Here is a 14,350-nt window from a genome sequence, read left to right on the forward strand (position 1 = left end):
GGGATGTTTGCCATTCTCGAAACCCGGGGTATTATCCCTCCTGCAGAGCTCAGGTGCCTCGATCCCCCCAGGCTTGGTTTCCTTTCATCCCTTCACCCTCCCTATCCAGGAACGTGCATTTGCTCACTCCCACCCTCCTCTGCAGCACCTTCCTTCAGACCTTTCCTCCAGTTTATGCTTTTCATCCCAAGCCTGTCTCCTGCAATGCTTGCATGCCTCTCATCTCCCCATCCCCTCCAAATTCTAACTGTGTCTGTCTCCGTGTCTGACTCTGTCCTCTCCACCATTTATGGAATATTTCGTTTCCCCAGCTCTGGAAAACTCTTTCCAGTTCATCCTAGTAACTATTAACAGCTATTCTTTGAATATCCTGTCAGAGGAGGAAATTAGATTCTGTGGTAACAACTTCCCTTGAAAAATGTTGGACGTTATTTCTCCCCCCCTCTCCCAGATGCTCACAGGTAATGCATTCACTCCCATATTTGCCTGTGCCTCCTCCTCATTCCCAAGGAGAGGGGCTGCTTTTCCTCTCTCCACCTTTCAAAGGATCACCCCATCACTGTGTGGTCTCAAAAGCCATTGCAGACATTCCCTCTGCACCCTCAGAGGAACTGCCCCATTCACAGCTATTGGGAAAGCCCTGAGTTACCTGGGCTGTCCCAGCTCCTTCCTCCCCTGCTGCAGCCCCTGATCTTCCCCTGCTGTCACTGGGGTCAAAATCTGCTTTCCTCGTGGCACCTTGTCTTTTTAGTGATGACCACAGGAAAGAAAGCAGCAAAGCACAGACCCTTCCAGAGAGTGGCAGCAGCTTTTCCTTGCCCTGTGCATAAAGGGCACATCACTGGTGTACACAGAGATGGGCTCACCGTGCCCCTGCACCCCTTGCAAGTGGCACCTTCCTTTGCACCTCTCTGCAAACGCTGCTCAGAGCTGGGCCAACACCACAGATCCTCTGTGGTGCCCTGGGAGAGTCAGAGGCACCAGCAGTGAGGACAAGGCCCTGCTGGGTGGGCACAGTGCAGTGGGAGCAGCTCCAGGGAAGCAGCCCTTGGAAAGCTCAGGGAGCCCAGTGAGGCTGGTGTGATGCTGTGGGGTAACAGAGAGCTCTGGGCCAGTGCTGTGTCATCCCTGCAGCACCTTCCTGTGGTGCAGGGAACCCCCAGGAGCACTCAGCCTCACAGCCAGGCTTTAGACAGGCTGCTTTGATTAACAGAGGCAGCTGGGATTAGGTCCTTTTTAGGAATATTTAAATACCAACCTCTCCTCCTGGAGGCAGCTGAAGTTATCCAGAGCTCATGCAGAACGTGTTCATGCATCCACCTTCCTCTGGCTGGAGCTGGGCCATGTCCATGGAGAAACACAGGGCACATCCCATTCCTGCTCCCCCAGCCCTGCCCTGCACAGAGGACACAGCCCCATCCCTGCAGGATCCACAGGAGTGTCCTGGGAACCCCGACCACAGAGTCCCTGCCTGGAGGGCTCCAAGTTTGGTGAAAGCAGTTCATTGTCACTGTATCACAGAATCCCAGGATATGCTGAGTTGGAAGGGACCCACAAGGATCATGGAGTCCAACCCTCAGCCCTGCACAGGCCCATCCCCAAGAATCACACTCTCCAAGAGTCAGTCCCACGTGCCTGAGAGCATCATCCCAGTGCTTCTTGAACATAAAATAAAAACCTCCCAACCTCTGGAGCCAACTCCACACCCTGCCCTAGAAAGGCTGGGAGGACCAAGCACTGCTGTCTCCTTCCTGCCAGTGCTTTGCATATTTGAAACCTCATGTAGAATCAATTTGTGGGCCACCTGGTCTCCAGCTTCCAGCCCTTTCTCAGGAACCACTAAGGATCCTTCTGCCACTGAAAGATGGGAGAGCCTGGCTGGGGGGTGGAACCAAGGACAAGCCACTTTGTCCTTTGGTCCCCAAACTCCAGCCTTGGAATTTGAAGGATTACCTGTTTAATTCCTAACCCAGGCTCATCATCTGGGCCCTCAGTGGGTGTGCCAGGGTGTAATCTGGAGGAGGTAGGTAAGTGTGGGAGTTGATGTCAGCTCCTGCAGAGGTTCTCGTGGCTGACACAGCAGGACAGTGCTCCTGTGATGAGCAAAGGTGGAGAACCCCAGCAGGCCTGGCACAGCCAGTGTGGGAGATGAGGAGGTTTCATTCTCCTCAGTGCTCCCTTCCCTTGGACCAGCTCCCTCTGCCCAGCACTGAGGAAGGAGCCATCCTGGTGCCCAGCTCTGTGGGTCACCCACGTGCCAATTCCACTGCCTGGAAAGCCTTGGAGGGGCTGGTGGCTTTGCAGGGGATTTCAGGGAAGCTTGGGGCCAGGGATAGTATGGACAGAGCTGGGATCTTGGGGGAGGCTGGGCTTGGGGACAACATGAAGAGCCATTTGAGCTGGGATGAGTCATGGGACATGCTGGGACTGGGGACAACCTGGCCAGACATCCTTGTCTTCTGGCAGGGAAAGTCCTCTCTGTGCCCTGGAGGTTCCTGTGCTGAGAAAGGCCTCCAGAGGTACAGGAATGCCACTGAAAGTTGAACTTGATGACCTTGGAAGTCTTCTCACCCTTAAAGATTCCGTATTCTGTGTGAACTGGGGGCATGGGGAGGGTTGACAGGAAGCTGAGCCCTCCTTCTCATCACTGAGAGGAGCTTTGTGGGAGGCAAAGACCTTGGCAGGTCTCCAAGGTGCACAGGGCACCCAAAGCCTTGTGCAAAGTCGTCAGGACAGCTTTGCTTTGAGAGGGTTTTGATGTGCAGAAGGGGGGTGAGATAGAGGGGGAGGCAAGAGAGTGCAGTATGTCCCTGGTCTGCCCAAGCAGAGCCATGAGGGGCCTTTTGCTGCTGCACCCAAGGGTGCTGAGCTGCTCATGGTGACCCAGCGTGCAGCTCCTGGTGGGTACAAAGCCATGGGCTGTGGTGCCTCAGCAAAACTCAGGCAGCTCACTCAGGGGAGGGCTGGGCCCCCTGGTTTAGGGCAGGTGAGTCTTAGAGGGTTGGAAACAAGCTCTGCAGATGCTCAGCTCCACTTGAAGTCACCCTCCCCTTTCTCAGGGCGTGATGGTTGGTGCAGAGGCACCCAGGGACTTCTGGCACAGCTAAACACCCCAGGGGTGGGTGTTTAGAAACAAGAGACCTTGGCTGAAAAACCAGAACTAACATCTGTCCCTCTCCCAGCTGGAAGAGGAGAATCCTGGTTCCTGAGTTGTGTCTTATCCAGGATAAAAACATCTGAACTGTCCTGGTAGTAAAATCTCTCTAAGCTACGAAAACCAGCTCACACCCATTGGTTTTTGAGGACACTTGAATTTAGGAGGTGGCTTAGATGGAGGAGCTGTGGAGTGCCCAGATTGTGGCTGTGGGATTGTGCTGCCCTGTGTGGGTTTGGGACTGGGCTCACCAGGAGCACCTCGAGGTGACCTGCAAAAAACCTGCAGCAAAGCTGTAGCTCTTGCCCCCAGTCCAAGCCACCGGGAAGCACAGGCATGGCAGTGCCAGAGAAATTTGAGAGGAAAACCACATTTCAGTCCAATAAAGGAAATGCACTTTGAATTGTTTTATTCAGGATAGTTTGGGTTTATTCCTGACAACAGCTCTGGAAGCAGGGGTTTGTGACGGAGTCTTTGGAGACCAACAATTAGCAAGAGGTGAATCAAACACCCAGTGCAAACATCCACGGGGTTACCTATGTGGGAATTCACAGCAAATTGTAGAAACCTTGCACAAAACCAAAACCTGAAAAGAACAATGTCATAAATACCTGCTCAGTTTGCCTGCTCAAAACATGGACATGTGCTCTTCCCGAGGTGCTCCCAGGCTGAATTCTCACCTGGGTCTTGCTGGCAAAGAGCCTCCTCTTGGCCTCACAGGACTGGGAACAAGCCCAGCATTCCCCCTGCACAGGCCCAGGCAGCCCAAACTGTCTTTTCCAGTGTGTGTTGCTTAATATACATCAGTTGCTATTCTGGGCTTTCCAGATAACGAGCACAGTGACGTGGGCCCAGAGCAAAAAGCAGAAGAGCTCTGGGGACGAGTTGTCACCACCAGACCTGAAACAATCTGGAGGTTACTCCTGCACTGGCTGGCACAGCCCAGCAGGCTCCAAGGCGAGCCCAAACAGGCCTGCAGGGCAGAAAACTCACTGCAGGTGCCAAAGGTGAGCTCAGGTATGAGCTCAGAAGAGCAACAGCCCAGGAGCAGATCCAAAAAGCGCTCTCCCGAGGATGTGGTCACGTAGGAGGTGCGGAAAGCAGAGCTCTGGCTGCCCATGATTTGGGGGAGCAGGAGCCACAAATTCTCTCAGTTCCCCCAGGTGTCCAGCCCTGCCTCTGCTCTGCACACACCAGCCAGGACCAAGAACAGCAAAGAGCTGGTGACTGTGAGCCTGGGAGGGAGTGAGACATGTGAGGTGACGTGTTCTGCAGGGGCAGCGACCCAGGAATTGTTTCATCTTCCTCTTTAGGTCCTGCAGCTTTTGGTGCCACCTCACAACTCCCTAATGACAAGTATCCCAACGAGAACGTGAGGAACAAAGCATCTCACAGTTACTGGGAGGTGGTTTGGGCTTTCTTGCCCTTCCTTATTCACGGAACATCAGGAACAAGTGAAGCCTGAGGAGGAGAACAGGGTTGTCTGGGCTGCCATCCCTCCACCTTGACTGGGACAGTCGGTGCAGGGCTGAGAAAGGACACCTTGACCACAGCCTGATGTAACATACCCCTCCATAAACCCACAGTGTGGCCAATCCTGAGAGCAGGGCTTGGTCTCTCTGCAGCAAATCCCTACTGGAGGTTGACTTTGGCCACAACCTGCTTGCAGCCTGTCCTGGAGTACTGCTTGTCCCCTGTCGAGTAGTAACTGAGCTGATTCGCCAAATGTTCAAGGTGCTTCTGGTCGGGGTACAGCCCTTCCCTCCTCATCTGCTCTAGGAAGCAGTTTATGACGTGAGTCTTCTCCAGCAGAACAAACGGGACGATGTCTGCAGACTTCCAGAGGGGGTGGACATCGCTCAGTACCGGCTGGATGATCCTCACCAGCTCTTCAGCTCCCCGGCGCTGACGCAGGAGCTCTGCGGAGTCGTTCTGGATAAGGAACTTGGTTATTTCACCACCTCCTATGTTGCTGATTAAAATGTAGATGGCATTGAGGAACTCGTTGGTTTGATTGGGTTCGAAGAATCGGCCGAGAGTATCCAGCAGGACCGGAGACATGAGTTCCACCTCGTCCAGAATAAACAGTGGCGTCTTCTCCTCTATTTCAGCTCTTGTAACGATGTCAGAAATCTTCTCTGACAGATCTATTTCACACATCAGAGGATCCCCCCCGCTGGGGCAGTGGTGCATTACAAAGTACTGCAGCACAAAGTCACTGGCCATGACGGAACGAAAATGTTTGGCCAGCAGCCAGCCAACGTGACTCTTCCCCACTCCTGTCGGGCCGTTTAAAGAGATGACTAGAGGCTTGTTGTGGATGTGGGTAGCCAGATAGTCTTTCAGTAATTCCATAATGCTTTCCACAGCGACCTTCTGCCCAAATACTTCCCGGTGCATTGTTTTCTCCAAACCATCCAGGTCGTATTTTTGGAGGTTATCATCCAGGTTCTCTATTGCATTGAGAATCTGGAAGAACATGATGGCCATGAGCAAGAAGAGGCAGCGTTTTGCCTTGCTCTTCTGCTCTGTTGGAAGGTACCTTTTTGTTTTGTCTGGATAGAGGACCATCCTAGATTTCCTTCGGCTCTTCTTCCGCCGACACTTTTTCATCGCGTGCTGCTCCACCGACGTGTCGAAGGTGAAGTACTGGGAGCTTTCAAAGCCTGTCTGGTTAAAGAGGGACATGGAAGGGCCATACAGGCCAGTTCTGTTCAGGGAGAGCTGCCTTTGGAGCAGCCTCGTGTGGACAAACTCCGCAGGCTTCTCCCGAGGGAGCTCCAAGTGCAGGCGGCTTTTCTTCTGCAGGCGGTAGCGCTGCCGCAGGCGGATGATCGCCCGCAGGGGAGAGGAAAGAGAAGATATTTTCCTTGAAGCAGCAGGGATTCCAGGTTCTGGTACTTCTTCCCCATCGCTCTCAGAGCAAGATGCCTCTTCCTTTGCATCACTTTCAGCACAGGGCATCTCCCCTTCCCCATCACTATCAGTGCCTGGATTCTCTCCTTCCCTGTCGCTGTCAGTGCCAGGAGTTTCTCCTTCCACACTGCCCTCAGCACAAGCTTCTTCTTCTTTTGTGCTGGTCATCTCTCCTGCATCTCTCTGGGCACTGGACACTTCTCCTTCAGTACAACTCTCCCCACAGGGCATCTCCCCTCCCAGATCAGCTGCTGTGGCAGAGGACACTGCTCCATCCACCTCAGCACAGGGCAGCTCTCCATCCATCTCGTCAGGTTCTTGCAGCCCATTCACATCATCTCTCTAAAAAGAAAAAGAACAATATAAGATCCATCTTTGTCAGATCAGGAAGTGACCAATGACTGAAATTAGACAGATAACCCACTTTCTAATGGACAGAACAATTACCTGTAGCAATCAGCAGTGGCAAGGTGGCAGAGAGAGACTTTCAGACCTAAGCTAACTTTCTGGAAGGTAGTCTAGATGTGCAAAACCACAGATGAAATTCAGTATAAATAAATGCAAATGCATAATACAAAACCAACCCTGCCTTCAAGTGCAGAAGGAAAGGTCAGAGCTGGCTGAGGCCAAGGCCAGAGGCTCCACTGTGAGGAAGAGGCAGGACAGCAGGACAGACTGACCCATGCTCTGAACCAGAGCCGCCCAGTCCTCTTTCCCTACACCTGCTAAATTTAAGGCAGACACAAAGCCACACCCCTGTGCCAGCACACACCCCCACCCCTCTAGGGAACAGTCACTTGTACACCCATAGAGACCTCTCAGGGTGTGGGAGTAAGCCTGTGGAAAGACTCTTGCCATGCTGGCTGTGGTGGCACAGCATCTCCCAGGGGGAGGATTTTTCCCAGCTGTTCCAATGGGTATGCCAAGCAGCACCAGCCCTGCCAGCAGGGAGAGCTGCCCCTGGGTGGGAAGGGCTCAGAGAGGCTGCAGGGAACCAATATGGATGTGACAAAGCCTGTCAGCAGCACATGGCTGTGGGGAGAGGAGCAGGGCTGCCCCACAGGGAGGGGGTGGAGTCCCTGTCCCTGGAGGGGTTTGAGCAGAGCCTGGATGTGGCATCAGTGCCATGGGCTGGGTGACAAAGTGGGGTTGGGTCACAGGTTGGACTCCATGATCTCAGAGGTCTTTTCCAACCTTAATGATTCTGTGACCCTGATCCCCCCCAGCCCAACCCTACCCCATGTGCCCACACACTCCCACCCCTGGACACGCAGCAGCCTCTGTGTCCCTCCCACAGGAGACCCCAGAGCTGCCCAGGAGAGTGCAGGGACATGATCACCCTGGGAATACCCCTCTGCATGAAGAACACATGGGCAAACCTCAGCTGGCAAAGAAGGAGGAACAGGAGAGGCTCCAGCAGCGGGGTGTGATGACAAGAAGCACAGAGACATTGGGGGAATCCTCCAGGAGAACACAGCCCTCCAGCCCCAGCTGCAGCCAGGCGGCACAGGACCCCACACACAACCACCCCCACGTGCTGCAGCACCAGGCAGGGCTCCGTGCCTGCCTGGCACGAAGCTGGTGGTGGCAGAAGCTGTGTCACAGTGGGAGGGTGCTTTTCCTCCACCTCTGGACCGCAGCAGCACTGACGCAAGGGATGGTTTGCTGCGGTGACGAGAGCAGGAAACCGGCGCGGGCAGGGCGGGAAAAGCTGCTTTCATCACCCACCCAGAAAAATCGACCCTGCCAAAGCACCACGTCTCTGGGGAGGAGGAGGTCCCAGAGGGTTTCTTATTAACTCGTTTCAGCTCAGCAGGAAGTCACCAACCTGCACCAAGTCACGCTCCAGAGAAGGTTCTGCTTCCCCCGCGCGAGGCTGAGGCTGACGCCGCACGCTCCGAGCCCGAGGGCACCCAGGAGCCACAGGCACCAGGAAACACTCCCAGAGCCTCCTGGCTTCACCCTGCACCTTTCCTGGCTCCTCTGAAATGCTGGGACGTGCGAGTGAAGCCTTCACCCCCACTCCAGGGACAGGTGGGTCTCAGGACCGTGTGCCAGTGGCTGGGTGAGCCCAGCCAGGTGAGTCCAGCGCTCATCGCTGGACCTGCCACTGCTGTGTAGCAATTAACCCTGAGTGCTAATTGCTGACCTAATTCCTGACCCTGTGCAGGATCTGGTGTGCAAAGGCAAAACCAGCCAGACGGGATCCAGAGGAGGCCCTGAGGCAGCACCAGGAAGGAGAACAGGATGCAACCATCACCCAGGATACCACTGGGAGCCCTGGGCTGTCCTCCACGCTGCCATCACACCCTTGCTCCTCTCCATCCTGCACACTTTGCCTTGCTCACACAGGGCCTGAGGGTCCCCAAATGGATGGCTGTCCCCAGAGCAGCTGGGGAGCAGCCCCTGTGGCACAGACCAGCACTGGTCCCCAGGGAGCTGGGACACTGCAGAGCTCAGCCTGGGATTGAGACAACCCTCTGGGCCCTGCCACACATCCACACAAACACAGGGGGAAGCTTTCTCAGCCCCAAACACGTGCAGGTGTAGAGGGAGCTGGTTAAATGCCAGGGGGAGGCTGTGGAAACTTACAGGAAAAATTTTAGGGAGCAGAAAGAACATAGAATCATGGAAAAGTTTGGGTTGGAAGGGACCTTAAAGCTCATCTCATTCCAATCCCCCTGCTATGGGCAGGGACACCTTCCACCAGCCCAGGCTGCTCCAAGCCCTGTCCAGCCTGGCCTTGGACACTTCCAGGGATGGGGCAGCCACAGCTTCTCTGGGCAACCTGTGCCAGGGCCTCCCCACCCTCACTGTAAAAAACTTCCTTATATCTAATCTAAATCCACCTTCTTTTAGTTTAAAACCATCACCCCCTGTCCTATCACAACAGACCCTGCTGAAAATTTGGTCATAGGCTCCCTTTCAGTCCTGGAAGGCTTCTCCTGGCAGGGAAACATGGGACACCCCAAGCACTCCCCATGGATGGTGCTGGATGCAGCCCCAGCTGAAGCATGAAGTGATTTCACTCCTCACACCCAGAGCAGATGCTCCCACTGCCATGTCCATGCAGAGAGCCTGAAACTCCTGCAAGGCTGATGGGAAGCAGTGAGGACTGAGAGCTGATTTAGCCAGGAGATGCTCAAGACCCTCTTACCCAAAAGCCAAGAGCCCAAACAGCACATCCATCCCACCACCAGCACAGGATGCCCAACCCTCCAGACGAGCCAAGCAAGGCAGGGTAGAAAGACAAAATCCCATCCTCAGTAAGGAATCTGTCCAGTCATGCATATAATAACCCTGTTAATGCCATGACTCAGTCCCCAATACCTGCTGATATTTGCATAGGACTGGAATTTTCTAAGAGCAGCCCCTGCACGCTCAGTGTCGGATCAGGGCCGGGGCAGGAGGCTGTGCCAGCCTTCAGCAGTGCACTCTGGGCAGCTTAATTTACTGTTTGGTGAAAAGCATAGGAAAGAGAACCTGGGAATTCAGTCTGCAGCATCCCAGTGCTCGTGTAAACACCATTAGTCACTGCTCCGTGCCAAGCCCGGACACTGCAGGAGAACTTGCACTTGGAAACGCTTCTGAAGAGCCTCCAGCTTTCCTCCTTTAGCTCTTCCCCCAGTGTTTGCATTCGTGTGTCACCCTGCTCCTCCAAAACAAGGTTTCCACAACAGAGGAGCCTGTGTGGGCAGCCGGAGGCAGAGGGAGGGGGGCGGGATGGGGCAGCCCCCGGCACCGACGGTGGGAAGTGCTCTGTTGGCAGCTGGGGAAACATATCCCTGGTTAAAGTGCTGCTGAATCCAGAGGATGGCACTGGAGGAGGGGGAGCTGCACCCCTGTCTAGGCTCCTTGGGTTAGCAAAGTTGCTGGGAAAAGGGAACAGCTGGAAAAGCCTAAAGATTGACACCCCCCTGCCCCCAGGTGGGATCCGAGCCCCTCCATCCAAAAATGAGCATTTCCAGGGGTAAGGTAGAACAAAAGAGCCCCTTGTAGAGGCAGCTGTGGATCGCAGGGATCAGTGGCTGGGAGCAGAAATCCGGGATGCTGGCAAAGGCCAGCAGGGCCCCGGGGGCCCCGTCTGGGAACAAGCTGAGCAACGTGGTTCGGTTCAGGGCTGCAGCTGGGGGTGTGCAGGCGTCCACCCTCCCCAAAAACAGCCCAGGGAGACAACCAAGGCGACATAAACCCTCCTCCCTGCGCTCCCCCAACAGCCCGTTCACCACCGAACCCCGCCGGCCCCCTTCCCAGCCCTAATTTTTGCCGAGACCGACGGGAAGGGCAGCAAAGCCAAGACCAACGGGAAGGGCAGCAAGCGGAGGGAGAGCGCCCGAAGCATCCTAAAACAATCGGGAGCAGGAGCATCCCCCCAAAACTGGGGCGGGTTTTGGTGGAAAGGAGTCACCGGGGACGCGCAGAAGGCAGTGCCGGGGAGATGGGGCTCGAAGGGGCCGGGGGGTGCCCCGGTGAGCCCCCGAGGGGTGGGGAGCAGGGCGGGGAGCCGAACCCAGCGCAGTTACCCACAGCGGCTCCGTCGGGGCCGGTCACGGTCGCTCCCCTCCGTCCGCCCGGCGGAGCCTGCGGCCTCGCAGGGGCCGGCGGCTGCTCTGGCCCTGCTCTCATCGGCAGAAAAGCGTCCCCAGAGAGGAAATGTGAGGAGGAGTGGCCCACAGCAGCACTTCCTTCTCCCCGTGCCATGGGATGGCTGCTGGCCGGTTCCTTCTCGCCGCCGTCCCTCAGACCCCGTCACACGGTGCGAAGGAACGCGGGTCCGAACAGCGGGATGAGCTCATCGCCCTCACCGCCCCGAGAGCCCAGAGTGTGGGCAAAACATCCCCACCCTCCGGGGTGTCATTAGTCATGAGCCAGGAGCCCGTCACCGAAAAGGTCAGAGCGGTGACGCTGCCGAGGGAGGTCATCGGGGGGAGAGACCTCGGCAGCGGGAAAACGGGGAGAGCAGAACACAGAGGGAATATGGGGGAAAGGAGTGAGTCTGTAAAAACAGCGAGTCTGGAAAAAACCAGCGAGTCCGGAGCGGTCGGTTGGTCTGTCCCTGGGCAGGTCCTGCTCCTGCCCCCCGGGCCCCCGACCCCACGGAGGGGTTTGGCCCCTTGGCAGCCCCGGCCCTGCAGCACAGGGATGTGGGGACGCGGGGACAGCCCGGGCCGGGCTGCACGGCTGCTGTGGGACCGAGTTCTGGTGTGGGCACAAAAACTCCCCGGGGAAAACCACTTCGTCCATCGGCCGCACTCAGAGAGAAGGGAGCAGCGGCGGTGTTTCTGTACCCAGCGGTGCAAAGGCTCCTCCTCGCCTCCACCTGCACTCACCTTTCTTTTAGCCCTAACAAACACGCCCTGGAAGCTCCCACCTCTCACCTGCGCTTGCACAACCCGGCCAAGGCTTTTTTCCCCCAAAACAAGCCCATTTATTTGGTCAAGCCAGAGCAGCCCAAAGCAGTCTCTTGCTGGCATTTCAAGCTCCTGTTTTTGAATAACCCTTCAGCTGGCACCTGCTCCCTCCAGCTGCACAAGACCAAAAACGAGGGGGGAGAAAAATGGATTTGGGATGTTTTGGAGCATCAGGGCACAGATCCCAACCTGGCTGGGTAAGGGGATGCTCCAAGCAGGGTCTCCCCAGCCTGGACTCACAAAGTCTCTCCAGCCCCATGCCAGGCAGCTGGATGTGCCTCTGCTGGGGCCAGTGGGGATTTGCCTAACAAATCCTTGCAGATGTGGGGATTTCTGTGTCATGAAGGTGCAGGAGCTCAGCTGGAGCAAAGCCACTGGCACAAAGTGTCTGGGAGCTGCCCTGGGGATCGGGGAACACGGCAGGGCTGACCCCGAGCAGAGGTCCCTTCAGGAGGAAGTTTTGGGAGCAGCCATGAAGAAAGATGCTTTTCTGGCTAGTTCAGGTTTTTGAGAAGGAAGAGCTTCCTCTGAGCAGCATGGTTGAAAACCATTTGAAAAAAAACCCCCAAAACACAATGCCCCCCAAAGAAACTCTAAAAGAAGCAAAATTAGAGGAGCAAGAAGCTGCCACCCGCTCTTGAGGGCTGTCAGTGAACCTCAACAGCCCAGAAAAAACTGTCTTCCTGTAACTGGGAAGGAGCTTGATCCCCTTCCAGCGCCCTGTTGAGGGGGCAGGAAGCCTCCAAAATGCAGCAGGAAACCCAGGGAGGGTGGAAGCAGGGTTGGAAGTGCCCATGAGGGATGTGCACCCTGCCCAGGAAATGGGGGTGCTGAACCCCTCCTGAGCTGGGAACAGAGAGCACTGCTGGGGCCAGGGCTGGAGCAGAGGGTGAGGAGCTCCTGGTGACAACAGGGACGTGGGACTGAGCACCCTGGGACCCCCACAGTGCTGGGGGAGCTCGATGGCACATGGGGACAAGGATCTGGAGGGGCAGCACAGCCACTGCCAGGCTGTGCCTGACCCAGGGCCCAGCAGAGCTGTGGGGTGATGGGGTGATGCAGGGCTGGGGACACTGTCCTGGTGTCAATGCCAACCGGGCTCCAAAATCACCAGCTCAGTCTGGAGTGGCTGCCAAAACATCCAGGGAGCACCTGGGGAGGGCAGGGGCAGGGCTGGCACCAAGAGGTGTCCCATGGGGGGATGTCTCCCCAGCATGCCCTGTCGGGGGGCAGGATGGTGGAAAACAGCCCCTGCTCACATTCCCAGCCAAAATATTGCCTTGTCCTTTGTCCCCCCCACGGGGCTTTGGGGACCTCCAGCACCCCAGAGTGTGTGGGAAGCTGCTGTGCCATGGGGAGGGGACATGGGGGGCACACACAGGCACAGGGGCAGTGCAGCTGGGGGTGCTGCAGTGGGGGGCACTGCAGTGGGGTGGGGGCTGCTGGGGCAGTGTATGAGGGGCAGCACACTGGGGAGTCCCCCCTACAACAGAGAGGGCTGTGTGCCTGGGGGGAGCTGTGCAAAGGGAGGGGCACATGTGGGCATTGAGGGCAGTGCAGTCGGGGGGCAGTGCTTTGGGGGGCCATGTGTGGGCAGAGCGGGGGTGGCAGAGGGGTCTCTGCAGGGGTGCAGCGGGATCAGCCCTCTCTCCCCCCAGCCCCAGTCCCCCACTCACCGCGGGACCTGTTCCCCGTGTCCCCGATGGTGCCGAGCCTGGACCGACCCCCCCGTCGGGGCCCCACGAAGGGAGGAAACGGCGCCGGGCCGGGATGGGGACGAGCCGCGGGGCCACGGCCCTTCCTGCGGCCACGGATGCAAATCCTGTGCAAACACAGCCTCTGCCAGGGCTCTGCCCCGCCGGGGGCACCCGGGGGACACGGGGCAAGGAACTCCTGGCGACAGAGAGATGGCAGCTCTGAGCTGAGATTTTGGTACCAGTCTCTGACTGGTACCCACTGGTTTGGGCACCCCCCAGGTGATGGACATCCCCTGGTTTGGTACCCACCAAGAGGCATCACCAGAGTTTGGGCAGCCACACGGCCTCGTGCTGCTGGGCACAGACCTATAGGACACTTATAGGATTTTTCTCCATTTTTTGGCATGTGACTTGTTCAGCCTGAACACTTCCAGGGCTGAGTAGCAGCAGCTGCATTTGGGGGCAAACACCCTTCTGCACTCCAGGAAGCCAGAATTATAGGGATGAACATCCCAGAGCCAGCAGGTCCCTTTGAGGGGACTGTGGGTGCCCAGAATGGGTCCAGGGTGAGTCCCAGCAGCTCCAGGACAAACAGTAGTTCCCACACCTGCAGCACTGGTCTTGTCGGGAAAAACCTCTGCAAAAAAGAGGAAATCTGTCAATAAAGAAGCTAAAAGCAGCTGCAAAGCTGTCAGGAAAATGGATGTAGAGATCAGAAACACAGCCTATGGATGCAAAGCCTGGAGAGGGCAGGGAGTCCCAAAAGTAAAAGGGAGAGGCTGCAGATGGAGAAGGGGAAATGGGGCGAGGATACAGAAACCCCTGAGAGGCCCTGCAGCCCCCAAAAGGGAAGAACTAAAAGTATATGATAAAATAATCTGATCCATGGTGAGCAGCAGATCCCCTGGTGTGGGACTGCCCATGCAGACGGGGTCAGCAGCCCCTGGCAGAGGTGCAGGATCCAGCCTTGCAGGGTCATTCCCAGAGCCAAAGGTCCTTTTCCCAAGCATGGAGCTGCCCTTCTGCAGTGTGACCCACCAGCTCCACGGACACATTAGCAATGGCTTGGGCTGGAGGGTGGGTTTCTCTCGTTTTAAATCACCCACCTTGGGTGGATCTGCCCTGAACTGCTGCTGCTGCAGCCCCTCGCTCCCCCAGGGCCCCTCCACGCC

The 14,350-nt window shown here is 56.6% G+C and overlaps 1 protein-coding gene across 3 annotated transcripts; it reads right to left on the reverse strand.

Moving 5' to 3' along the window:
- Positions 1-3,083: 3,083 nt before the first annotated feature.
- On the reverse strand, positions 3,084-13,272 carry TOR4A (torsin family 4 member A). Of its 3 annotated transcripts, XM_051807963.1 has the most exons (3): positions 10,598-10,891; positions 6,178-6,412; positions 3,084-6,144 (listed from the first exon to the last, which is right to left on the reverse strand). In XM_051807963.1, exons 1-3 carry the CDS (start codon positions 10,769-10,771, stop codon positions 4,787-4,789), a joined length of 1,767 nt encoding a protein of 588 aa, XP_051663923.1. In that variant the 5' UTR covers positions 10,772-10,891; the 3' UTR covers positions 3,084-4,786. The 3 variants fall into 3 exon arrangements, with proteins under 3 accessions (XP_051663923.1, XP_051663924.1, XP_051663922.1); XM_051807964.1 differs by lacking the exon at positions 10,598-10,891 and adding an exon at positions 13,158-13,272 and having other exon boundaries at positions 3,084-6,412; XM_051807962.1 differs by having other exon boundaries at positions 3,084-6,412.
- Positions 13,273-14,350: the final 1,078 nt, after the last annotated feature.

Source organism: Manacus candei, unplaced genomic scaffold (assembly GCF_025592945.1).
Source record: "Manacus candei isolate 608988 ecotype Guabito, Panama unplaced genomic scaffold, ASM2559294v1 h1tg000071l, whole genome shotgun sequence".
Lineage (NCBI taxonomy): Eukaryota > Metazoa > Chordata > Aves > Passeriformes > Pipridae > Manacus > Manacus candei.

Coding starts and splice junctions, on each gene's coding strand:
- TOR4A (XM_051807962.1), bottom strand. CDS start 10,771: ATGGCACGGGGAGAAGGAAGTGCTGCTGTGGGCCACTCCTCCTCACAT. Junction 6,413..10,597: donor CCGGCCCCGACGGAGCCGCT/GTGGGTAACTGC, acceptor TTTTCTTTTTAG/AGAGATGATGTGAATGGGCT.